The sequence below is a fragment of the Pelodiscus sinensis genome, chromosome 10 (assembly GCF_052426305.1).
Source record: "Pelodiscus sinensis isolate ZL-2025 chromosome 10, ASM5242630v1, whole genome shotgun sequence".
Lineage (NCBI taxonomy): Eukaryota > Metazoa > Chordata > Testudines > Trionychidae > Pelodiscus > Pelodiscus sinensis.
This window is the reverse complement of record NC_143061.1, coordinates 3,922,115-3,949,692: the sequence shown is the minus strand read 5'-3', so window position 1 is coordinate 3,949,692 and position 27,578 is coordinate 3,922,115. Positions and strand designations below refer to the sequence as shown.

Here is a 27,578-nt window from a genome sequence, read left to right as displayed (position 1 = left end):
TCCAGGGGCTGGGAGGTTGAGAGGTTTCTGGAGAAGCCCTCCCTACTGGGGAGTTAAGGTTGGGCACTTCTGCAGGCCACAAGGGGGCGCACGGGGGTGGCCAGCCCCTTTACCAGGCGGCGTCAGGACTCGGCAGATGATGCACGAGGTGTTTGAAGTGCTCCTCAAAGGAGTCAGTTCATGGTCTGGGCTTACAAAATAACTGGAATTCGGCATGACAGCTTGTCTGCAGGGCACTTCCAGCTCAGCGAGGCCTGGGGAGGCAGCTCAGTTTCTTCCTGCTTAGGGGAACTGAATTTTGGGCTCTTAACTGTATGCGAACTACACTCCTAGTGGAACGTTGCAACCTGCCTGGTCACTCAATCATGAATTTAAAAGGAGCCATCCTTCTACAAAGGAATATCACTTCCCAATTACAGAGGGAGTCTGCAGAACTGGAATTCATCTACAGACTGAACACCATTACCCTGGGCTTGAATGAAGATATGAAAAGCCAATTTTTCCTGCTTTTAACATTTGCATTTCCACATTAAAAGCTATGTATGGGTCACATCCAGCCCACTTAATTAGCCTCATTATATCATTTCAAGAAAGATGTGGAGAAATTGGAGAGGGTCCAGAGAAGAGCAACGAGAATGATTCAAGGTCTAGAGAACATGAGCTATGAGGGAAGGCTGAAAGAATTGGGTTTGTTTAGTTTAGAAAAGAGAAGATTGAGGGGGGACATCATAGCAGTTTTCAGGTATCTAAAAGGGTGTCATAAGGAGGAGGGAGAAAACTTGTTTATCTTGGCCTCTGGGGATAGGACAAGAAGCAATGGGCTTAAACTGCAGCAAGGGAGGTTTAGGTTGGACATTAGGAAAAAGTTCCTAACTGTCAGGGTGGTGAAACACTGGAATAAATTTCCCAGGGAAGTTGTGGAATCCCCATCTCTGGAGATATTTAAAAGTAGGTTAGATAAATGTCTATCAGAGATGGTCTAGACAGTATTTGGTCCTGGACTCGATGACCTCTCGAGGTCCCTTCCAGTCCTAGTATTCGATGATTCTATGATTATTAGCCTCATTATATTACATCTCTTGGTTTCTGTTATTTCTACTCCCAGTTCATCTGATGAAGTGGGTTTTTCCTACAAACGCTCACAATTCTGTATATTTTGGTTCGCCTCTAGGGCCCATCTACGCTACAGGGTTATTTCAAAATAACAAGGCGAGCGTCCACCCAGCAAGCCTGTTACTTCAAAATTATTTCAAAATAGCAGCTTTTTATTCTGGAATAAACAACCCTCATTTCACGAGGAGTAATGCTTATTTCGAAATAGCGAGAGTGTGGAGGCTCCGCGGCTGATATTTCGAAATAGCGCCTCCCGTGGGCCATTCAGAATAATGATTCCCCGATGCTTCCTGAGGCTCTAAATCGACGTAGCATGTCCACATCAGGGGAGCCTGCCTGGGTCTCATTTCCACGTTTCCCTGTAGTGTAGACGTGCTATTTCGAAATAGTTATTTCAGGAGTTATTCCAAATTAACTCATTTCGGAATGTCCTTGTGTCCACAGGGCCACTCGTTTTTCAAGTGACAGACTAACACGGTGACCCCTCTGAGATGTTACTGTCCGAGGGGCAAGGAGGAGAATTGGGAAGGTCGAATTGAACCTGGAGCCCTTGGGTTTTCTGCATCCATAACTGATTGTGTGGTCGGTCTGCAGTAGATTGTTCAGGATGTGCAAGCTCGCTGTTAAAGCCAGCTCACCTTAGTAGTAATGACTAAGCCAAGCTAAAAATATGTCGGTGAGGGGTTCCTGGATGTTTGGCGCCATAGGTGTGAGGAGTAGGAGTGCGGGGCAGGGGAGGTCTATAGCACGCCCTGTTTTTGGGCATCCCAGCCACAAACCCTGCACCCCTGCCACCTGGGGTCCCAGTCGCTAGGCACGTTGCCTGGGGGCTTCGCTTCCATTCCTGGGTCCCACGCGGCTGCAGTCCTCATGCGCACAGGCTCAGCTGTCAGACCTAGTGCTCAGCTGCTGCGTCCGCCTGGGGGGGGTCCAGCCCCCCACTCCCGGAGCCAGGGTCCTGGCCGTCAGTTCCACATGCAGGATCCCGGCTGCCAGCCCCAGCTGTTGGTGACAGTGAGGGACACAGACAGAGGAAAAGGGAGGTGTAGTTCCCCACCCCCGCTCCAAAAAGTGTCCCCTGTTTGGCGCCTGCCCCAGAGCCCACTGATGGCCAGAAGAGGTTTTTCGGTGTGTCTGGAGCAAGCCCGGGGCCATTCCATCCCATCCCACTCTCTGTGCACCGGGATCTCATCCTTGGGTGCTCGCCAAGGTTTTGTCGGTGCACAGCGTAAATCAAGAGAGTGAGCGAGCATCCTGTCGGGTTGAGTGAGAGGCGGATCATGTCTCTTGCCTGGGTCCAATTAAAAGTGGAATGGCGGCTCAGTGGCATGACAGCTGAGCCCGTGAAAGATGTTTGCATCTGGAGGCTGCATTCACACGTCAGTTACACCAGAGCAAATGCAGAGTCAGTGGTGCTACTCTGGATTTACACTAATGCACTGGATCAGAATCTCACCTCCGAGGGATGCTTCCTACAGGTGTGGTCAGCTGGCGGGTGGAAGGATAATTGGTTTTTGTAATTGCAGCAGCATTTGTGGGCCAGTCGTGGTGGTAACGGTGTTTCAGAGGCAGAGGGCTAAATATGGTACATGCTACCTCCATACACTGATTTTCCCTGCGGTAAACAAAAATACCAGATGATTGCTGGTGTGTGTTTTTTATCTGAATAGAATATTTCAACCAGCACTCGCGATTCATAGTCTTGAACTGTAGGGGACTAATGTTCCCGTTTTCCAGCTGGGAGAAACTAATTCACCACCTTGTGTTGTAAACACTCACTCATTTTAACTGATTACACCTCCAATGTTCTTCAAACCACTAAAATTACTAATTGCTATTCCTTACACATCGGAGAGTGAATCCTGAATAATTAACCCCAAATAAAATTAGATGGATTGGCCCTTTTAATTAGAATCCCTGCTGCTGTTTGTTCTGAGCTTCTTTTTCTTACTGCTCAGAGACTTTTTCGAATAATTAAAACTGTTTAAGTCTTAAACAGCCAGTGACCTTTTAATACAGTACAAATCCATAAATGCAGAATTGCGGTGCAGTAAATTTTTGGATCAACGATCTCACAGAGTCAATGTTCCTTTTTTTAAATGCGGAGAGTGAAATTAGTTGTTTTCAGCTGCCTATTAATACCGTGGCTGATTAGCGAATGTAGTTAACATGGGAAGATTAGTAGCTGGTAATGATCGTGGCAGGCTAGTAGGTTCCTTAGTTTAATGTATTAATCGTAGGCTGAGTAGCACATATAGGTAGATGATGCACATAATAAGCAGTCGGGTGACTGTTTTGCGTGTATAAATGTGGGCTCAAATGACTTTTCATAGGCTTCTTTTTACAATGCTCCCAGCAAAAATGCTATTTTGGTTACTTAAATATTGTCCCGGTCAAGTAACTTGCATTACAGAACAATTAGCTGCGGCAGCAAAAAATATCATGGATAAATGTGTGTCACAAGGCATGATCTCCCTGTAGCACCCCCTGCTGGCTGAGTGTGGTGCTAGCGTTGCTCCCTTCCTCAATTTCCTTTCTGAGATGGGAAGGGGATCGACTCGCCATGCACCCATCTGTGCTGGAAAAGTGGCTTAGGCCTCCAACCAAGTCACAGAGAAACCTAAACCCTTCTAGAGTGGCAACAAACGAAAGAGTACTAAAAACAACAAAGGGTTTTCTGCCCCTTGGGGTTTCTCTTCAGCCCACCCTCTGGGCCCTGTTCCCTGCCACTATCTGGGTGACTTTTGAGAGTCTCTCCCTGAGCCATTTGGCAGGTTTGCTGGGTGTACCCCACTTCTTGCAAACCTTGGCTCTGTGCCTTCCACAGTAGCCTTCTCTCTCCCTGTGGTTCCAGCCAGAGGCTGGCCTCTGTCTTTTAATAAGGCCCAGGTATCAATTAAGGACCATCTTAGTCTTATACCTGTAAGCTGGAAAGCAAATTAATTATGGCACAGGTGTGGCAGACACTGCTCCCCTGCAAGCAGCCAGTCACTCTATGACTTGTTTATACTGGGACCTTTGATGGTCCATAGGATTGGAACTGGGATACAGAATCACACTGGACGTCACTGTTCAAATCCAGAGCAGCCCCTGTACGGTATCACTACTGTAAGCTGCAGCATTTCAGACTGTTGTTAATGATACCGTAGGGCATTGCAGGCGTGCTTTGGGCTATTACTATAGAATAATGGGCTACATGTGTTTGAAAGAGAGTGATCAGGCTTCAATGCTTGCTGAAGGTTCATTGGCTGATGTGAAATGAATTAGGGGCCTCAATATAAGGGCTCATGCGTAAGTGATCGTGTTCCCGTTATGGTTGCGGTGTGCCCCGGCAGAAGTTTAATAACATTATGCAATATTCGGGCTGAAAGATTTCAGAGTCATGGGTTGGTTTCTTAGCATTCAGAACACCCAAGAACCCCACATCGGAGAGAGACAAAGCAGACGGCTCGCTAACAGAGCCACAGTGCAATACCCCACCATGTTTTAATCGGTTTACTGTCAAACTCTTAATTGCTTGCTTCCCCACAGAGTCCCTTTGCCTGCAGACAGGACCAGGAAGACTCTCTCTCTCTTTCTCTCTCTCTCAAAGTGATAGCTTGCAACTTCCCTTGCAGTCTTCAGTGATATAATTCTAAAAACCACCATAATACAACTGCAGCTAATTGGGCCTTTATTCCATCTTCTTTGGCAGAGGCTAAGGGCTTGGCATTGGAGCCTGCATATCCCTTATACCCATCCTTAAATATTCACATGGAGAGGGGGCAGGAGGAGCCAACAGAGAGCAATCTTGTTCTGTGCCCTTTCTGTTCTGAGAATCAACAGAAGACATTTTTCTCCGGATATCACTAATCAGCACTAACCCGACGTCAGAACTCGACATACTCATGATAATAGGAGACTAATGAAAAACATCTATCCTGGAGGTTTCCATTGTCGGTCAGTTGATCTGGGCACATGAGCCTGAATTCTGTTGGGTTGGTTGATTTGTTTCAGTAAGAAGAAATTGCTTCTTTCCCGGAACGATTTTTTGTTTTGATTTTTCTCTTCTAACCAAGCAGATGAACGTGTACATGTCGGGAAAAGACCATACTGCAATTTCTTCCCAGATTTAGAATCTCACAGTAACAGTTGTGTTAGTCAGTGGAAGCCATTTGCTTTGACACAGTTTGATTCCTGATTGGCAAAGAGATTTCCCTTTAAAAAAAAAAAAAAAGGGAGGGGGGGCATTTTTTATACTCCCAGTCCTGCTGATGCTTTTAGCCACACAGTGTTTAAAACCATCAGTGCCCAATAGGATTCTGTGTGTTTGCATGGATGGGCTATGAGTGAACATGGGAGTGACCACACTTGGTCAGACCAAAGGTCCATCTAGCCCAGTGTCCTGTCTAGTGACAGTGGCCAATGCCAGATGCTCCAGAGGGAGTGAACAGAACAGGGAATCATCAACTGATCCCTCCCCTGTCATCCATTTCCAGCCTCTGAGAAACAGAGGCTAGGGACACCATTCCTACCCATCCTGGCTAAGTAGTATTGATGGACCTAACCTCCATGAATGTATCTAGTTCTTTTTTGAACCCTGTTAAAGTCTTAGCCTTCACCACATCATCTGGCAAGGAGTTCCACAGGTTGACTGTGCACTGTGTGAAGAAAAACTTCCTTTTGTTTGTTTTAAACCTTCTACCTGTTAATTTCATTTGGTGACCCCTAGTTCTTATGTTATGGGAGCAAGTAAATAACTTGTCCTTATTCACTTTCTCCACACCTGTCATGATTTGATAGACCTCTATCGTATCCCCCCTTAGTCTCCTCTTTTCTAAGCTGAAATGACCCAGTTTTTTTAATCTGTGTCCATGTGGCACTCTTTCCATATGAAGTGAGAGGTGTGTCTGGTATGCTAATACAGGGTGAACGTAGATTAATTGGGATTGCTGGTCCAGCAACATTCATGGACCGGCACAGATATTGCAGGACCAGAGTCCCGGTGGAGGGCTGGTGGTTAGGAGTCCTGCAGGGCCAGGAAGTGTGGTGCACCACAGCAGGACTACCTGACCAGTCTGGGGGCCCAATGCGTGGCAGCAGTGGTGGGGGAGGGAAGCCGGCCTCTGTCCGGTAGCCAACTCAGGGGTGGGGGATGGAAGCAGGTGGTAGCTGGGAGAACAGCAAGATCTCATATGGTCCGGCAAAATCGCTCATCTGGGACTGGTTGGATCCTGAGGGTGCCGGACCAGGCAGATCCAACCTGAACTTAATACATCTCAACGTGCCACTGATTTGGAGATTTTCACATACCCAGTGGCAAAAATTTAAATGTTCCCAGGAAGTTTAATGGACCCTTTCTCATTACAGGTGTATGAGGACTTTGAAATATACTTTCAGTGTATGTTTGTCAAGTACACTCATGAAATGTCTAAACTTCTTTTTCAAAGAAGTACTAGAAAAGGGGAAGGTGGTGGTGGTGCGGGGTGGGGGAGGGATCTTCTGCTTTGCTGAAACGTACAGCATTCCTTCCATGACAATTAATAGGCTTGGCAGAATTCTATGTAAATTTGGTTATGATTTTGACAGATATCGATGTTTGGTTTTGAGCATGTATTTCTTCAGGTTTTTTCCCACAATCACATGAAATTATGAGTGGGGAAGGAGTCCGTGTCACATGTCAGCATATACAAAGTGAATCATAAACTTTCAAGTTTTCATACTTTGCCTACCTGGGAATGTCGGTGGTTGATGGAAATATTTTGGTCAGTTTGAGCACGTGCAGCAAAATCAATGTCTACCAACGTGTACTGATGCAAACCTAATCCTTCCACGTCTAGCTAGCAGGGTGCAGATTTGCAGATGTCTGTCAGGAGTGTGCAATGAAGCCAGGAGTTTGTTTAAAAAAGCCTTATGTCAGGTAGGAAGGGTGCGATTTTTGTAGAATTGGCTGGTATCTTTTCCTAGAATCATAGAAAGCTAAAACTGGAAGGGACCTCGAGAGATTATCAGGTACAGTTTCCTGCCCTCACAGCAGGACCTAGCATCATCTAGATTATCCATGATCTATGTCTATCCTACCAGCTCTTAAAAGTCTCCAGTGATGGAGGTTCCACATCCCCCTTGGGCAATTCATTCCAGTGTTTCACCACCCTGACAGTTAGGAATTTGTTCCTAATGTCCAACCCAAACTTTCCTTGCTGCAGTTTAAGCCCATTGCTTCTTGTCCTGTCCTCAGAGGCCAAGAGGAACAATTTTTCTCCCTCCTCCTAGCACCTTTTTACATACTTGAAAGCTATTATCATGTCCCCTCTCAGTCTTCTCTTTTCCAAACTAAACAAGCCCAGTTTTTTCCATCTTCCCTCATCGGTCATGTTTTCTAGACCTTTTAAACATTTTTGTTGTTCTTTTCGGGACCTTCTCCATTTTCCTCACATCTTTCTTCAAATATGGAACCCAGAACTGAACGCAATACTCCAACTGAGGCCTTATCAGTGCAGAGTAGAGCAGAAGAATGACTTCTCTTGTCTTGCTTATAACACTCCTGTTAATGCCTCCCAGAATCCTGTTTTATTTTTTTACAACAGCGTCACACTGTTGACTCATATTTGGCCTGTGATCCACTATGACCCCTAGATCCCTTTCTGCCGCACTCCTTCCTAGACAGACGCTTCCCATTCTGTATGTGTGAGACTGATTGTCCCTTCCTAAGTGGAACACTTTGGATTTGTCCTTCATCCTATTTACTTCAGATCATTTCTCCAGTTTGTCCAGATCATCTTGAATTATGACCCTATGCTCCAAAGCACTTGCAGTCCTTCGCAGCTTGATATCATCTGCAAACTTAATAAGCATACTCTGTATGCCATCATCTAAATCGTTGATGAAGATATTGAACAGAACCGATCCCATCACCGATTCCTGTGGAACCCCACTTGTTATGCCCTTCCAGCATGACTTTGAACCATTAATAACTGCTCCCTGAGAATGGTTATCCAGCCAGTTATGCACCCTCAAGGTTTTGTTTAGTTTAACTTAGAAACTTACTTTGATCTGTCTGTTTTCACTTGCAGTCTCTTAAATTCTACTTTTAATACTCGATAAAAATGTTTTTGTTTACTATCAAGCCCAGTGCAAATAATCGTTACTGGGGTAGGAGGAAAGCAGCCAGTGTGCATCTCTCTCTTTCATTGTTAAAGAGGGTGAATGCCTTTATGAGCTTTCTCTTTGTAAAACTTTTACACAAAGTAAGATGGATTTATTTGGGGTTTTGGTCTCTTTTGGGGATTGGTTTTCTGGGTGCTGTCAGCGACCTTACAGCTGCGTTGTCTCACAGCTGAACCGGTTCAGTGTCTGTGTTGCTCTGTAGAGGGCAGTAACCCCAACTTTGTGCATTGGCTGGGGGACACCAGAGCTTCTGGCCTAGCAGGACAGGATGGTGGGGAGCCCCAGAAGGCAGGAAGTTGGGCTCACTGGCTTGATCAGCGCACCGAGTGACATTACTGGGGGGACTTCCATGATCCAGCCTGTTGCAATAAGTGCTTGATATTAGCTCCTTTTGGCAGCTGGGGGAAACTGAGGCACGGCACACTTAAATGACTTGCTCCAGATCACACCATTAGTAAGTGGCAGGCCTGGAACTGGAACTCAAGGATGCCTGAGGCCCAGACTCCTGCCACAATGGCTGGCCATTTCCCCCTCCCTGCCTCTTGAACTTCATTTATATCATCTTGGGCCTAAATCCTGTGATTATTTGTTGTAGATTTCCCCCTGCCGCCGCCGCCACCGCCGCTTCCTGGAGATGATCTCAGAAACTACCCAGCTCCTCCTGGTGCCTTTCTTCCCCCACCCCCTACGGATGAAGCCGCTTTCAGTGTGCAGGTAAGAGGGGCCATGTGTTTCCTGCCCAGACAGGACAGAATTGGGATGGGCTGTTAGCTGCCTGTTCCTGGTGCTCAAACAAGAGGTGGGCGAGTTTGAGATTCCTTAAGACCAAGTCAGCCATAGCAATTTGCTTTCCAAGTGGGAAAATGTTTCTCCCGCCCAACTTACCGGGTGTGTTAGATGCTCGGCTCATTTGATGAATCCTGAGAGAGGTTTCCAGACTGGACGAAAAGGCAATGAGGGTCCTGTTTGTTCTGCTCTTTCTTTCAGACTTGTATATTAAACCCCCCGGTAAAGGATAATATCGAGAGTGATTATATTTCCCATGCTACTTCTCTAAACAAATGTGATAAAGGCTTCTAGCCAACCGTTTTGTGGAAGGATGGGCTAATGGGTTAAGCACTGACTGGAACTCAGGCGCCAGGGGATCAATTCTGTTTCTGTTCTGTTCTTCCTGTGAGACTTTAGTTCTGTGCCTCAGTTTCCCTCTTGGTAAGGTGTGGATGATGATCGTTCCCTACCTTAACGAGGAGCAGGGAGGATAAATCCATTATTGACTCCCAGGCGGTTCAGTGGTGGGGAGGGGATGAATGTGGGAACATGTCAGGACAACTTGTGAATTCCTGTTGGTGTTGGAAAGTTGTGTTGTAAAAAAAACCTGCCTAAACCTGTGTGTGTAACTGTATGGCTACGTCTATACTACGAGTTTTCTCTGCAAAATATATGCGAATGAGGCGCCCATTTGCGTGAGTTGTGATCTCATTTGCATATTTTCTGCCAATCCTTTTTTGCGCTGCGGTTTTTGCACAAAAACAAGCAGTGTAGACGTTTTCTTTTTGCGCAAAAAACTTTTTCTGCAAGATCCTTATGCCCCCCAAAAAAGAGGTATACCAATCTTGCGGGAAAAAGGGGTTTTGCACAAAAAGAAAATGTCTGCACTGCTTGTTTTTGCACAAAAACCCCAGAGCAAAAATGGACCGAGAGAAAATATGCAAATGAGATTGCGACTCATGCAAATAAGCCCCTCATTTGCATTTTTTTGCAGAGAAAGCTCATTTTTTTTGCAGAGAAAGCTCATAGTGTAGACATAGCCTACATGGCTCCATCATTGCTGATAGGGCCTCAGCAGGAGCATACCAGACAAGGATGGGGGAAACACTTCAGATGGTATCGTTCTCAGCCCTCACAAAGTTTTTGCTAAAATGCCGCTCGTGCCCTGGAAAGCAAGTGTGGCCTACCCTCAAAAGGAAGGGAGAAGGGAAGGAGAAGTGGAAACTTTGCAGAATGAGAACAAAAGAAACCAGGTGACCAAAAGGGATTTCAATAAAGCCACATACAGTAATAAAGGAACCGCGTGGAGAGAGGCCACACGGAGTGAGAGACAGCAAGGTCAGAGACATAAGAACATCAGAACGGCCGTACCGGGTCAGGGCAAAGGTCCATCCAGCCCAGGGTCCTGTCTGTCGACAGTGGCCAATGCCAGACACGCCAGAGGGAGTGACCAAAACAGGAAATCATCGAGTGATCCCTCCCCTATCTCCCATTCCCAGCTTCTGACAAACAGAGGCTAGGGACACCATTCCTATCCATCCTGGCTAATAAGTATTGATGCATCTAACCCCCATGAATTTACCTAGCTCTTTTTTGAACCCTGTTCAAGTCCTGGCCTTCCCAACATCCTCTGGCGAGGAGTTCCACAGGTTGACTGTGTGCTGTATGAAGAAAAACTTCCATTTGTTTCTTTTAAACCTGCTACCTGTTCATTTCATTTGGTGCCCCTAGTTCTTATGGGAGCAAGTCAGTAACACTTCTGCAGCTTTCCTGGAACAGTCGCCCATGCTCCGATGGTGCTCAAGGCTGGTCAGGAGGCTATTCCTGGAGTGAGCGAGAGAGAGAGACGTCACCCCTGTGTGAAGTTTGAACTGATCGGGGTTTCCAGATGGTGATGGTAGCTGGGGATCTGGCGTGCTGGAGATAGGCAGAGCAGAGTACAGTCAGGGGAAGGGGACGTCCCAAAGGAACTTTAAAAACAAGTGGCACCTTAGAGACTAACACATATATCTATCTAGCTCATGAGGTTTCATGGGCAAAACTCACTTCATTAGAACCGATGCAGACTTCAGATCCACACATCAAAACACTTTACTTGAGATGTATTTATGGGTAAACGGTTGATTCAAGGGAGTATTCCAAAGTTTAATTAGGCTAGACCAGGGGTGGGGAACCTAAGGCCCGGGGGCTATATGTGGCCGCTGGGTTGCCTGGATCTGTCCCCTAGGCTTAGGGGTTCCCTCCCAGTAGTAGGGAGCCTGTGCTGGCGCTCCAGCCCCACTGCTGCCTCCCCGCAGCCCCTGACGGATTTTTCTGTGGGACAGCGGCCCCCGACCCAAAGAGGTTCCCCACCCCGGGCTACACAATAGGGAACAATCTTTCCTGGCTGCGAGGGGTGTTCCTTTGAGAGAACTCAGAATGCAATTTGGCAGCTTCAGTATTTCGGACACTGCTAGAGGATTGATGATTAGACTCGGTCTGGTAATGACTCATCTGGGTGCGGGTTCGCTAGCATCCAGAGCCGAGATTTCCCATCAGGCACTGAGTCCCTGCTGTCTGTCTCCCAGAGTTCAGTGCAGTTTTTAGCATGGGATTGCTGTCCTCTACTTTGTGCGCTAATGGAGATGCCTCCCTCTCCCATCGTCTACGCACACAGGGCTGGGGGAGGGGGCGTTACTTAATCCTGTCACCCTTGTCGGAGGGGTTCAGGCAGGTCTTCTGCCTTGTCATTGCTTTTTGTCCCTGCTTTCGTTCAAGCAGAGGCCAGGGGAGAGGGGTCCTTCCTCCAGAAAGCTGCTTAGACAAGGCCCGCCTCTCTTCTCCCTGCCTCGCACCCCCTCTCACAAGGAGTCAGACAGACAGATAGTAACACAGGCTCCGTCCCGCCGGTGACAGAGGGTTGATTTGCAAGCAGCGGCTCATCCCTTTAAATAGAGGTTACTAGGCATTTTGCTGACTTCCTAGTGAATGTTAGTGGCTGTTCCTCTTCACTGCCATGACTCATCTGCTAAGCCACTGTCCAGCTAAAAAGGGCAGGGTTTTTCCAGTATGTGCAGAGACAAACCTGTGAGAAAAAGCAGCATTTTTGCCAGGAGAGGGTGCTGCCTGTAACCGCTCCACGTTTTTCTTCAGTGAGAGAGTCGCAGCTGCTATATGCTGTTAATTAAGTAAATTGCATTTTTTTCCATGGTTCTGAGAGGTAGGGCAGCCCTAGGAGGCCAAAAATATATAAGCCCAGCCTTCCTGCAGTGCCAGGTTTTGTGAACCATTGGCCCAAGTTGGGGATGGGTTGGGCGCGTGTGGGAAAACCAAGGAGTGACTGTAAGAATTTGGGGTAATCCAAAGGGCCAAGCTTCGCTGCTGCTGGAAAAGGACGGCCGCGCTGGCAGCTTCTCTCTCAATAGCACTCCTGGCTGTGCAAGGTTGCATCAATTGGAGGGTCTCCTTCTGCAGGTTTCCTAGAGCCTGACATGTAAAAGCCAAATCCCGTGTGTCCAAATCCCTGCGAAAAGATTCTCCCTTGTATGTGAAACTAAACCGGATACCCGCTAAATTACTCTTCTTCTAGCCAAACCGTGTTTTACCAGGTGTCCCTAATACGTTTTGCTGAAACAGGGTTCGCCCGTATTCCTTGTTAAAATCCAACAAAGTAAATGTCATCGAGGTGTCTAAATGCTCACCTATACTTTGCATTAACAGGGATGTATGAGTGTAAATACACATAATGCATGAGTAAGAAAACTCAGAGGGGTAGCTGTGTTAGTCTGTAACTTTAAAAACAACAAGAGGTTCTCTGGTACATAGAATTATGAGCTTTCGTGGGCAAAACCCACTTCATCAGATGAATTGGAGTGGAGATACATTCATATATATATGCAGAAATGTGCATGAATGTTTTCAAAGCATGCATGAGAATAGATGATATGTGGGCATATAAAACAGACTGAAAATAAACATTTAGCTGGGGAATAGCACACATTTTATCCCTGGAATTTTAAATCTCATTTTGTGAGTAAATGGAATAATATAAGTGGGGCAAGGAGGGAGAGATGGGGAAGGTTTTGTTGAGCATTTCTTCCAATCAGACTTTGATGCAATTCATCTTGTACGTATTGTTTCGTAATGCCCAAGAGCAGGCAATTTTAAATCTATAAAACTCTGTTCTCATTTATGTAAGGTTTCAGGCCCTACTCTCTTCTGAATAGTCAAAGATGCTGATTATAAACTGCTAATTTTACTGAAACCGGAAACATTTTAATTGTGTGGCGTAAGTTAGACTTGCAACTAATCTCTCTGCTTGGCTATTAATAACCTGCTATGTTATATTCATATCAAAGCACTCTGGCAAAGAAGTATGAAGGCAGCACAGCTGTAAATCGGATGGGCAGAATTCATGTTTTAATTTTGTTAATGATTTTAACAGACAATATCTGTGTTTATTTTTATGCATTTTGAGGTATTTCTGTTGATTTACGTTTGTAGTGGCATGAAACTTGTGGTAGTGTCAGACAATTATCTAAGAGTCTAGTAGCTGCTCAAGAAAGTTCTGTATCTGTCAATTATCAGCAATGGATTTTTTTTTCACCAATTTGGGTATTTATGGTGAAATCGGCGTTTAAACAGATTTAATGATTTTTTAAAAAATATAGAATCTTTCCAAGCCTAGACAGAGACAAGGAATTGGTTTGAAATTATTATTGTTATTTCTTTGTAATTTGTAGTAGTGTCCAAACTGTGCTCGGTGCCGCACGGGCTGGCTTGTTTGGCGAGGGGATGGTGCCGTCCTCTGTGTTGGACAAACCTGACAGGGCTATGGATGACAAAGAATGACAGGAAGACTGTAACGGGGTGCGACTCACCACTGTGGCGCCTCCTGCTGCTCACTCTGGGAATTAGCTCTACAGCCCTGGAGCACCCCCTTCTGGCCAGTATCTTGCCCACTGTTACCTGTTATTTTCCCCCCTCCCCCGCCTTATATTAGGACTCGAGTCCCTCCTAGACAGTGGTGTTGCCCTGCCGCAGCGCCCCCACACTCTGGGGTCCTCCCCTTCAGGAAATCCCTAACCTCCAAGGCCAGTGTTTCTTAAACTTTTTAAGACCAAGAAACACCAAACAATAATTTTTTTTAATGAGGAACACCAAGGAACACCGTAAAAAAAAAAGGTCGCTTTCTCCTTTAAGGGTGGCCATTTTGAATTTTGTTGCTCTCCGCAGCACACCTCTGACTGCCTCGCGGCACACCGGTGTGCTGTGGAACACTGTTTAAGAAACACTGCCCTACGCCCACCTTGCCTCCGAGACCCACTGCCAGTCGCCCTCTAGCTCCACCTCAGGGGCAAACTGCAGACAAAATGGCCACTCCTCATTGGCAAGGGGTGTGGACATGCTGCCTTCTCCCAGCCCTGCTCAACAGCTTCCCTGGCAGCCAGATCCCTCCTGCTCCCCAGTGACTTTCCTCCCTTCCAGGAGCCTTTATTTATACTGCCCTCAGCTGGGCCGTGATTGGTTAATATCTGCCACAGCAGCTGGCTCCACTGCTCCCAGGGCTGGGTTTAACTCTTCAAGGGCCAGTGCCAAGCAGATACCCTGTCACAAAGACCCATGGGGAGACCAGACAGAAAGCTGACAGAGTTTGGCTCCTAGTGTGACAGCTCTTCCCAGCATGGAGGTGGGCAAACTGGTCTATGAGACGACTGTGCTTCTGTCCCAGCAACCTGGGCTCCCTTTTTCACTGGGATGCTGCTGCTAAGCCACAGACCTCTGGCTGGTTCTGCACTTACACGGACATCCACCGGCAGGGACAGACCCGGCTGAGTTACACGAATGCTTCTCCCAGCCGCTCCTGAACCAGCAACGGAGAGCTGCGTAGATAGTGCTAAATTTCAAAATATGGCACTGTTCTGACAAATCCCTTAACAGGGGCGCCGGAATTGCGCGCCCACCATTTTGGGAACTAGCGGGCGTGTTTCAAGATGCGCTGTAGCTATTTCGCAATACTGCTGGTATCCCGAAATAGCGCCACAGTCTAGACATATCCCAAGAGGTAAGTAACAGTCCTTTCTCTCCCTCTTGGTTCCCATCAAATGAAAAACAACAACAGCAACTCAAAAGCAAAGCTTTGTCCTTCACTCTCCATGACAGGCAGTGTTGTTGTCGGAAGATGTTGCCTTTGCAAAGAACATGTAGCGCACTGACTGCCTGATGCTGAGGGCTTGTGAAATCACCACTGGGAAAAATGTCATTTTTGTCCGAGGTTGGAAGGGATTCACCCTGAAAGAGAGGACTGTGCGGTATTTTAAATGGAGTGCTGCTAGTACCTCCCACCCGCGCAGAGCGATTCCCCGTAATGGTATTGTCCTGTTTTCTTTTGCTGGTGAAAATGCAGCAAGCTGGTAATCTCCAACGCCCAGGGGAGCAGGGAGGAAGGAGGCTGGCTGAGGAAAAGGTTATATAAGGTTTTAAAATATTTCTATGAAGGGTGGAAGAGAGAGGTTTGTGCTGAGCGGCAGCCACTTCAGCAACAAACTAAGCTCACGAAAGTGAGGCCTGGTGCAGGCAGGGTCTCTGTCAGCTTCCACCACACAGGTGTGTTGGTTTCCTGCACTCCTCACCCCCCCACATTGTTCCTGTCCCCCTGTGAAATTCTCCCCATGCTCCGTCCGCCATGACAGCCCTGCTGTTGTCTCTTGATCGGGGTTGGGCAGTCATTTTTGCAGGGAGGCCTCTTAATGAGTTTTGGTTTGGGCTTGCTCCACCCACGGAAGGGGTGGAGCTTGGGACGGAAGGGGCGGAGCTGGGTACTCGCTTCCCTCCAGAGTTCTCTGGAGCTAGAGGCTTTGAAGTAAAAACACAGCAAAGAAGTCGGGGCTACCAACCCTGCCACTACCGAGGTGCCTGGCAGCCGCCGGGGGTTGCTGTGACTGTGTAAAACACTCACGGCGTCAACCCTGCCAGAGTAGCACTGCAACCAGGACCCATGAGCCATCCTGGGAGATATTGAAGAGCAGGTTGGATAGACATCTGTCAGGGATGATCTAGACAGTGCTGGGTCCTGCCGCAAGGGCAGGGGTCTGGGCTCGACTTCTCAACGTCCCTTCCAGTTCTAGTGCTCTGTGATTCTGTCCTGCTGCCTGAGCCACCATCTGGAAATTCGATGGCACGGGCAGCAGGATATAAATAGAATACTCTACTATACTATTACTATAGTAATACTCTACTATAGAGAACTTTCTGGGTGTCTGGTTGGTGAGTCTTGCCCACATGCTCAGGGTTTAGCTGATCGCCATATTTGGGGTCGGGAAGGAATTTTCCTCCAGGGTAGATTGGCAGAGGCCCTGGAGGTTTTTCGCCTTCCTCTGTAGCATGGGGCACAGATCACAGCTGGTGGATTCTCTGCATCTTGGGGTCTTCAAAGTATTTGAAGACTTCAATATCTGAGATCTAGGTGAGAGGATTATTCTAAGAGGGGTGGGTGAGATTGTGTGGCCTGCACTGTGCAGGGGGTCAGACTAGGTTATCATAATGGTCCCTTCTGACCTTAAAGTCTATGAGTCTCTGAGAATGTGGCCAGATGCAGCCCACGGACCAGACCAGACTGTTAGGAGGGCCCGATCTGGCCACGTTTTTCCCAGCTCTGATCCTGACCCCCAGCTCCCCTACTTTTCCAGTACCATACGCACAGCTCTGCCAATACATCTTGCTCACACCTTGCAACACACTTCTGCTTTCTCCCTTAGAATTGTGCTGTTGTGGCCAGCTCATAGGTGCTTGGGTCCAACCACCCTCCGCTTTCCCGGGAAGAGGAGGTCCGAAGGCATCTGGCCCGATTCAGTATAAGATTATGCTGGTGCTGGCGGAGTGGCCTTCTAGAGCTGGCAGTACCCTGACCTAAGGGAATCTCCGTTGGTTCCTATGGGAATGTTGGCTCCAAGCAGAAACATAAGTTAGAGACATTTCCTAGCTGAAATTTTAACCACCAGGCCAGAGCTAGCTCTGATTGTGAGAAGCGAGAAGGAGCAACCCGTCCAGATAGGTTCTCCCATTCAGAAACCCACTTTTCAGGCGCAGACGCAGAATACCCCTCTGTCTGCATTCAGGGAGCTAAGATTTCAGGGGTGTGGCAGGCTTTGGGTGGCATTTCAGGTGCAAGAAGACTCCACGTCTCAAAGGGTATGTCTACACAGCACCCTACATTTGAAATAAGATATGCAATTTGTGGTACTTATTTCAATTGAATTTCAAAATAGGCTATTTTGAAACTTGGCCGTCTACACAGTGCCAAATTTTGAAATAACACGCTATTTTGAGACATCCCTTAACCCTCGTGGAATGAGGGTTACCAGGATGCTGGAATAGCACAACCATTATTTCGAAAAATATTTTGAAATAATGGGCAGCTTGTGAAGATGTGGGGTAGCTATTTTCGGATACCCGAGATAGCCGTGCAGTATACACATACCCAAAGTCAAACTGAGCCCGAACCATTGAGTTTTATGTAGTCTATACATGTATTTGCATGAAATTTGTGTCCAGTTTCCCGGAGGCTCTTGGATTTTTGTCAGCTTCTGTTCTATAAGGAATCATAAACCAAGAGACTTTACAACTAGCCCTTTCCATCTTTCCCTAGCAACTGGTGTGGAGCTTGTAGCTACACTGTTTATGCAGCCAAGAAATAAAGGATTAAATATTTCTTTGATGAGCTCACTGTGTTTTTGCAGACTCGCAAACTAAATAAACCACTCAACCCTATACTTGGTGTAAGAAAAAAGAAAATTAATTCTCTTGCGTGGCTATTATAATGGAAAGAGCTTTAAAGATCTATTTTGCTTTCTCCGAGTGATGCTATTCATTTACTTTATGCTCTTCATTCAGCATGGACAATGAAAATCGTCAAGTTCACTTTCTTTTTTCCTTGTCAATTTCACACTGTGGTTTTCTGGGAAACCTCTTCAAGAAAGTGTGTCAGTAATGCACTTAAGTCACGTTGAAGTCAATAATACTTAAGCACATGCATAAAGCTGAGTGAATGTAGAAGCGCTGTCAGGTTCATGATGCTCTGCTGTGGTATGTATGTTTCTCACCTGTTTGACTTCAGAAAAGAGTTCTTACAACGTTCCTGTTCAGACTGAATTGTGTAAAATTGGTGGTTTTAACAGAACTTCCATCTTTTCTCAAAACTGCTTGACCGTGTCCTTTTGAATGAGCTCTTCATTGAATGGTCGCAAAATACAGGTGAGCATAGGACAAAAAAGAGGAAGCAAGAAATAACTGACAGCTAGAAGAAAGTGAAATGAGGCTCAGAAGGGAAGCATGGAAGACAGCAGAGTTTGGGCCCTCCAGCTTTTGAAAATGATGTGACAGAAAGCAGTGGATTTCAGAACTAAGGCCTCGATTCCACTAAATCCCTAAGCATTTGCATAAGTCTCACGGAAGACTATATATGGCTGGAATTAAGCATGTGCTCTTACCTGCATGCTAATTGTCCATATGGGTGACTGATATGCTGCTATGTATTTTTATTCATTTATTTCATACTGTGATTTTTTTCTATACTATCTTTTCCCTTGTCTTGGATCACTTAGACCAGGCCTAATAGAATCCTAGGGTTGGAAGAGACCTCAGGAGTCATCAAGTCCAACCTTCTGCCCAAAGCAGGACCAACCCAACTCAACCATCCCAGTCAGAGCTTTGTCAAGCCAAAAAACCTATAGAGATGGAGATTCTACCACCTCCCTAAGGTGACCCAGTCCCGTGCTTCACCACCCGCCTAGGGAAATAGTTTTTCCTAATATCCAGCCTAGACCTCCCTGTGACGGGGTGGAGCAACCCCGCCACCAGCCGCGGGCGGAAGGACCATCCGTGGCTGTAAGAGCCGCCGGGTCTGTGGCGGCAGCCCCGGGGAACCCACCTCCGGTCTGGCCTCGAGACGGGCAGGGGCCGGGGAAGACTGCGGCTGGCTGGCCCGAGGGCGGGGAAGACGGCGCGCCGCAGTGCTCAGGGATGACGTCAGCTGACGTCACTGACGCGACGTACAAAATGGCCGCCGGGAACCCGGAAGTGGGGAAAAACGCCCAAGGGGAGGATAAAAGGGACCGGATGGGCCAGCGAGAGGGGAGAGGGAAGCAGGAGGGGAATGGAGGGGTAGGTACCGGGCTTGGGGAGTAACCAGCGAGCTGGGAGCCCGAACGGCTCACCTCAGGGTGGAGTGGGGAGAGTTGAGCTCGCCACCAGCGGGGTCGTGAGGCCCAGGGAGGGTCGCAAAGCCCGTGAGCAGGCGAGTTTAGGGGCAAGCCCCCACCTGCTTCCACTGGGAGTTACAGTCCTAGTGTTAGGGCCCTGGGCCGGGGTTCGGGAGTGAGGGAGGGCCCGGACCCCACCCCGCCGGCAGCGGCTGGTGCATTAACCCCAAAGCCTTCCTTGTTTTGGCTTTTCTTTTTGTCGGCGATACGGTCGGAACCAGCAGGTGGACCGTGACACTCCCCCACTGCAACTTGAGACCATTGCTCCTTGTTCTGCCATCTGTCACTACTGAGAACAGCCTCTCTCCGGCCTCTTTAGAACCCCCTTCAGGGAGTTGAAGGCTGCTCTCAAATCCCCCCTCACTCTTCTCTCCTGTAGACTGAACAAACCCAAATCCCTCAGCCTCTCCTCATAGGTCATGTGCTCCAGCCCCCAAATCATTTTTGTTGCCCTCCACTGGACCCTCTCCAATGCCTCCACATCCTTTCTGTAGTGGGGCATCCAGAATTGGACAGAATATTCCAGATGTGGTCTCACCAGTGCCGACTGTCAGTTAGGATTATAATTTTATACCGAGACAGTGAAAGTATACATCCTGTTATGGAGATATATTTATACAGGTATAAAGCTGTTTATACCGCTTTCGTGGATTCTCATAAATTTGATTTACAAACTGATACCGTTAAGAAAACTGGGTATAGACAAGCCTTTGCAAATGCCATTAAGCCTTTGTTTCTAACTTCTGTCGATTCATAGAGATTCCAGCCAGATGGAATGTTTAGATCATGTTTTCTGACTTCCTGTACATCACGCACTATTAAACTTCACCCTGTAATGCCTGTGTTGAGCTCGGCGACTTGTTTCAGTAAAGCGTCTCTTTGCTCTTACTCTTCCGGTCTTAATCTGAAGACATTAAGAAAGGGAGAATCTCCAATTTCCTTGGCAGTTTGTTCGAATGGTTAATCACCTTCACTGTTAACATTTTGTGTCAGATTTTTAATTTGAATTTGTGGGGCACCAATATCCAGCTATTCATTCTCGCTATTCTCTGCTAGTTTTAAGGTTCCTTTAATACAGAGGTTTTTACGTTAGTGGGGTGCCCCCCCGATGGAGTGCGGAAGAATTTTGGGGATGGGAGGAAGCAGTCATGCACAGCTTTGGGTGCAAACACCACTTCAGCCATCTGGCTCACTTCATCAGTCCACGTGTGTCTGGTTTTGTCATGGGGTGGGAGAAGGATAGAGCTGAAAATTATAACACGAGAGAAGGGCTGAGCTGAAAAAATTTGAAAACCTCTACCTTCGAACCTGGTATTTTCTCCCCAGGAAGATATTTGGATGCAGTAATAAAATTATATCTCAGTCGTCTTTTAGATAAGCTAAATTGATTGAGCTCTTCCAGGCATTTTATCCAGCTGCCAGATCATTTTTGTGGCTCTTTTCTATCCTATCCAAATTTCCAACGTCCTTTTGGGAATGTGGACGCTAGATCTTTTAAAACCACAAGTAGTCCTATGGCATTTTAGAGACTAACAAAAAAAAAAAAGACTAACAAAAATATATATGTCCCTCTGCTAGGGCCGGATTAAGATCTTTAGAGGCCCTAAGCACTGAAAAGATTATGGTACCCCCCATATGCAATTCAAAATAAAAACAATACTATACCGTAAAATAAAATGTTATTTTTCGAAATGACACAAAACTTACATGTCTGCTGAAATTAAAAGTGCTTCTTTCTAGATTTTTCTGATTGCAAAATTCTGGATAAGTTCATCAAAGCTGACTCGACGAAGCATATGCGCTTCCATACGCAATAGGGAAAGTGAATCCCGTCTGTCCTGACACATTGTTGTTCTCTGAGGGTATTTTATTCTTTTCAGCTGAGAAAAAGCGTTCTGTGGAGTTCTGATTTTTCCCATGATGATGACTTTGATGCTTTTTTTTTTAAATATCAAATATCAAATTAAAAAAACAACACTCATTTTTGTTGGTGTCCCTGCTTTGCTGGTGTCCTAAGCACATGCTTAGTCTGCCTATTGAGTAATCCAGCCCTGCCCTCTGCCATGTATATTGGCCAAACTGGACAATTTCTGCAACAAAGGATAAATGGACACAAATCAGACAGCAGAAATGGTAACACACAGAAAGCTGTAGGGGAACATTTTAATCTGCCTGGACACTCAGTCGTGAATTTAAAAGTAGCCCTCCTTCTACAAAGGAATTTCACTAACAAGAGACTGGAATTTGTCCACACATTTGACATTGTTACCATGGGTTTGAATAAAGACATGAACTGGTTATTGCACTACAAAGCCAATTTCCCCTGCCTTTGACATTCACATTGTCACATCAAAAGTTATGATTCGCACACATCCAGCCCACTTAATTCGCTTCATTGGCATGGGTCCTACAGTCGAGAGAGAACTGCTTTTTCTGTTATATATCTCGTTGGCTTCTGTTACTTCAACTCATCTGATGAAGTGGGTTTTACCCATGAAAGCTCATGATCCGATATATTTTTGTTAGTCTCTAAAGTGTCATAAGACCACTCATTGTTTTAAGGTTACAGACTAATATGGCTCCCCCTCTGCGAATAGTGTCAGTCATGCTAATGCTGTATAAAAACCAACAAACTCCCTACTCCTTTTAACTAGTGCCTTCTTTTTGAGACAGCCTCACACTGGGAGCTTAAGTTGAATTGCTTGTCCACTGTGGGCATGTCTACACTGGTGAGTTATTTCAAAATAACAAGTGGAGTGTCCACACTACCAAGCCTATTATTTTGAAATAATAACTCCTGCTTGTGAAGAGAAATAAACTTATTTTGAAATAGTTATTTTGGGAGTTATTTCAAAATAACGTATTTCGAAGTAACCTGGTGGTGTAGACACAGGCTATGATGCCTAAATCCTTTTTGTATTTTCTGCTTTATGGGGTATAGGTCCCTGTTCTTTATGTATCTTGCATTCCTTGTCTCCAGATGTAGTTTCAGTGATTGGCACTATAAAAAAATTACTGTAATAGATTTTCCCTGAAGTGACTTCTCTGCTGATTGAATTTTGTGGAGGCTTTTTTTTAAGTCCTATTAATCAGATATACTGTACGCTAGTTTCGTATCTTGTAATTCTGAACAAAATATTGTGGTTGTTCTTTCAAAAGTTTGCTACTGAACAGTGACTCAATATAGCTTTGAAGCTTTGCCCCACAAAAGAAAAATGTTGCTTTCCCTTTATTTTCTAATGATCACATTTACCACAGCACTGTGCTGTATTTGCTTTATTTTTTCTCTCTGCTGCTGTCTGATGGAAATTTCCAGTTCCAAACGAGGTGTGTAGTAGACTGGTCCATTCGTAACTCTGGTGTTCGTAATTCTGAGGCTCTATTGTGCTATATTTATTGTGGTTTGTGACTCTATAGGTCGGCGGTGATTGGTTACTGTTTGGTTACGCTTCCCATCAGCAGTGGATGGTGAAATAGCCAATATCTTGGTTTAGTTCCCAGTTATTCTGCAGGCAACATACTGTGCAGGGAACATTAACTCAACTTAATGGCTAATTAAACATTAATTTGTGATGAGACTGGAGCATATTTTAAATTGGTGGTGGGGGGGGGATGAGTAAGGACACAGCAAGCTTTCACAGTGGCCATAATTATCAATAAAGAGCCCTAATGGCATTTTTATTAATGCAAAGGAAAAGGTTATATGCCCTGCTCTGTGAAGTTAGTGACCGTCACCGACAGCCTTGCTGGTTCCGAAGGACTCTGTGACTAGCTGAGGGGGTTTGTCTTGTTCCGCGTCATCCTACCCAAGACGTTAAGGAAAAAGTGACACATTCCATTTTGTGTTGTGCATTCTGCTGATGAACCAAAACATTTTGCTAATTCAATTCAATTCCCGAGGATGAGCCTTTGTAATTCCACCCGGAGAATATTCAGTTGCCATAATGGAAAAATAAACTAGTTTTATCCCTCCCCGCCCCATTTGGTTTTCAGGTACCTTGACGTACCTTTTTAGTTTATTGATACATGTCTCGGCTCTCTGCAGCATTTGCATTGGGTAGCACTTAGTGTACGTGAACATCTAGGCTGTGTCTACACTGGCCACTTATTCCAGAAAATCAGCCGCTTTTCCGGAATAACTTGCCAGCTGTCTACACTGGACCCTTGAATTTCCGGAAAAGCACTGATGATCTAATATAAAATCATCAGTGTTTTTCCGGAAAAACTATGCTGTTCCCGTTCGGGCAAAAGTCCTTTTCCGGAAAACTGTTCTGGAAAAAGGCCAGTGTAGACAGCACAGTAGTGTTTTCCGCAAAAAAGCCCCAATCGCGAAAATGACGATCGGGGCTTTTTTGCGGAAAAGCACATCTACATTGGCACGGACGCTTTTCTGGAAAAAGTGCTTTTCCGGAAAAGCATCCTGCCAATGTAGAATCGCTTTTTCCGGAAATACTTATAACGGAAAACTGTTCCGTTTTAAGCATTTCCGGAAAAGGGTGCCAGTGTAGACGTAGCCCTAGAGCTTCCGATCTGGCGTGGTAAGTTAACCAGTAAACGGCGTTGGCAAACTCCATTGTGCTGCTGAGTCAGCGTCTCGGGTCGCTCGCAGATGACTGAGAATTTCTCCATGGACAGCCATTTCATGTGCTACCCTCTCTCATTGGGTGCACATCTAGGTCTCCCCAGGCAGTGAAGTGTGTGACCCTCTAGCTGAAACCTATTTCGAATGCTGTGCCAGGGTAGACATTAGAGCCAGTGAGGTATGAGCACCACGGAACCCCTATCCTAGCTCAGCCTTGAAATCTGAGCCCTAATCCAATCCAGCTTCTCATGGCTTAGTGTTTGCACCTGTTCACGCTGCCCAGCTAGCACAGAAAAGCCTCCAGCTTTCATCCAGGACACATCACACGATCCATTGTCTGCAGCCAAGCCCTAAGATACGAACCGCATTTGCCCTCAGGATCTCTGTGAAGCAGAATAAGTGGATGGGGATGCAAAACAAGGCTGCGCCTTAGCCGTCCGAGGAAAGGCACCGATGAATACATCCCACCTCACGGGCGAACGCTGAGGCTGGTCATGCAGGTACTGAAATAGAGCCGCCTTAGCCGTGCTTAGCAAATGATTCTATCGCTTCCCTTGTCTGCCTGCCACCGCTGTAATATCACCTTGCACGGACCACAGTGGGTGTCTCCACAGGCCAACTGGTCCACCCTCACAGTGCAAGAAGCACCTTCAGTGCTTTTTATTTCCATTGTGATGGGGAAAACCAAGGCACAGAGCACCAGGGCTCGCACCGGGGGCCTGCACTGGAGCTGGGATCAGATCTCTAGCATCACCTCTGCCGGTGGTTCCCTCTGCCTCCTGAAAAGATCATGGTTAGGTCACGTGTGGTACAGCAGGGACACAGGTGCTAAGGGGAGCCCTGCCAGGAGAGGCGTCTGTTTGGCAAGTGCTCCTGTTATTGGTGATGGGCCGAGTGGTAAAATCCACCCAGAGACACAGTGCAGGGAGGACAGTGCTGAACGGGGTCCCCTCCCCCATCCCTGGGCGCCTCCTTTCCATTAGGGATGTGAACGATTAGTCGACTATTGGATAAACAATTGCTTATCGGAAGTCGACAGGATAGTCGACTAGTCTCTTCCCCCCCTGCTGCCTCTATCACACGGTTTCCCAGCCTATGGGTTGGAACCCAAATATGGGTCGCCAATACATTTCAAAAGGGTCACCAAGTGTCTCCCCAGGTGGCTCTGTCCCCTCTGCTCCCCCCATTTTTGAATTGCCTTGGGTCACCAAGTTTTCCTCAATTGTCAAAGTGGGTCCCCGTCTGGAAAAGGGGCAGCCAGGAGGGGGGGAGAGGAAGGGGTACTTCAAAGTGGAAGTCCTCGGGCTGTTGCTACACTTCAAAGACAGAGGTGCCCTATCGACCAGTTGAATAGTCGATGCAAAATGCGTTGACTATTTGATTAGTCAATTACTCACAATTTAACATCCCGACTTTCCATCCTTTGGAGGCATTTTCCACCAGGTTCACCATGTTGAAAAAATGGAGGTTTAAAAGCACTGAGCAACATCCAAACTCCCTCTGATGTCCGTAGGCATGTGGCCCCTGAGTTCCCGGAGAGCAGAGCTAGGACAAAGCCAAGTGCTTTTGAACATCCTCCTCTTCACCTTTCAGTGGGGTCTCGTATTCCAAGAAAATCCAGCCACACAAATCAAGTAGAGTCACTGCCCTTGAAAGAGGGGGAGAGCGAACTCAATCCAACCCTTGCTTCTTTTGGCTTTTCTCCTTCCTGTCGTCGCACAACTGAAAAAAGATATTCTAGGGCCGACCCAGGCCTGATGGAAGAGCGGGGAAATTCTGTTCTGCTAGATCCCGGATTCAGCCACGTCGGCTGAAATCGCTGCAGTCACATCTCCTGAAGCTGCCCAACTTTTCAGATTTGTTTCCAAAGGCTCAATCTTGCTGCTTTGACAGGGAGACGCTACTTTTCCACCCTGCCCCTGATGCTGGGCATAGTGATTTCACATCAAATCTAGCCTCCCGAAGGCTGGCCTCGTCTTTTGTGTTCAAGTGTCTGTTTGGCAGGCCGACCTCCCTGGGATTATTTTAATGTATATTTAGGGATTGAAACAAAATCTTTGCTCTTGTTTAGGAGGGATAGCCCTGTTAGTCTGTATCTGCAAAAACTATGAGGAGTTCTTGGGCACCTCTGGGCATGTCTACACTGGGAAATTATTTCAAAATAAAACCTCCTAAAATAACTATTTTGAAATAGTGTCCAAACTATTGGGTGGCCTCGAAATTAGTCTAAAGCAGACTCCCTTAGGGTGTGTCCGCACAGCATCATGACTTCATTCAAAATAAGCTATGCAATTTACGCTACGCAAATTGTTTAGCTGATTTCGAGATCATTTTGAAATAGTGTATTTTGGAATTTGGGGCTGTCTACACCGTGCCGAATTTCGAAATAGAGTGCTATTCTGACAAGTCGCGTAACCCTCGTGGAACGAGGATTACAGGGACGCCGGAATAGCGTGCCCGTTATTTCAAAATACTTTTTCGAAATAACAGGCACATTTAAAGACGCAGCATTGTTATTTTGGGATACTTCCGGTGAATAATTATTTGGACTGACTCTGGAACGTGGTTATTTCGAAATAGCAGCGTAGCATCCACATGACCTCTATAAACTATTTTGAAATAAGCGTTATTCCTTGGGGAAAGCAGGAGTTATTATTTCGAAATAATGGGCTTGGTTGTGGGGACGCTCTGCTTGTGATTTTGAAATAAGGGGGGTGATTTTGAAATAACTCCCTGCTGTAGTCTGGGGCTTAAAGGATAAGAGCTTTATTAGGGTACAAACTTTTGTGAGTAAAACCCACTTCATCAGATGAATGGGAATAGAAGTGACAGAAGCAGGAAGGAAGAAGTTGCTTGCATTAATGAAGCTAAGTGAATCAGGGTGGAAGTGGGTCATTCACAGCATTTGGTGTGGAGATGTGAATATCCAGAGAGGGGAAATTGCCTTTGTAGTGCGTTAACCAGCTGAGATCCTTATTCGATCCTAAGTGGATAGTGTTGAATTTGCAAATGAATTCTAGTTCAGCTGTCTCCCTTTGTAACCGGCTCCTGACGTTCTTTTGTAGAAGGATGGCTACTTCCAAATCCATAACTGAATATCCAGCGAGGTTTATGAGCGTTACCATTCCGGATGGCTAGGGTCAGGGGCATACATCTGCCAGGTGCTTTATTTTCCCTTGAGCTCTTTCTGCTGATTTTCAGGATTCCTCTTTCTGCTGATTTTCAGCTGCAGCTGTTGTCTCTTTGTACTGCAGATGGCTTTGGTAATCTCTGAACTGAAGGATGGAAAACTTTATAGCCAATGAGAGGAGTAGCAAGGGGGCATGTTGTGGAAAGCATCTTGTGGCTGGCTGTGATGTGACCGGAGAAACATGACTCAAGCATTAAATCCAGACTTCCATCTCATGTCTGACTCACTGGTTAAAATCTGTTGCACTCTCTCTTGGTATAGACAATAGATGGTGTTACAAAGCCAGCCATTTGGCATTGGGAAGTGACTGTGGTAAATGAATCATGCCCAAGGAATAAGGCCTGCAGGACTTCGGCTGTACGGGGTCTCTGTGCCACACCCCAAACTGCCTCCCAGTTGAAAGCCAACAATAGAGATATTGGGGGGGGAGTATATTAGAGACACAGGTTCCTAGGCTGTTGAAACACATGGGATTGGGAGAGCTGCTTTGGAGGGACAGCTGATACGTATTTGGTGTGTCTGTATACTGTACGTATTGAAG

At 46.4% G+C, this 27,578-nt stretch overlaps 1 protein-coding gene across 6 annotated transcripts in view; it reads left to right on the top strand.

The window, feature by feature from the left end:
* LPP (LIM domain containing preferred translocation partner in lipoma) overlaps nt 1–27,578 on the top strand; it is a 558,558-nt gene that overhangs the window by 302,095 nt on the left and 228,885 nt on the right. For all 6 annotated transcript variants that reach the window (XM_075938236.2, XM_075938238.2, XM_075938235.2 and 3 more), the window contains one exon: nt 8,855–8,973. In XM_075938236.2, the coding sequence (XP_075794351.2) occupies nt 8,855–8,973 (119 nt within the window). The remainder of the gene's footprint in view (nt 1–8,854; nt 8,974–27,578) is intronic.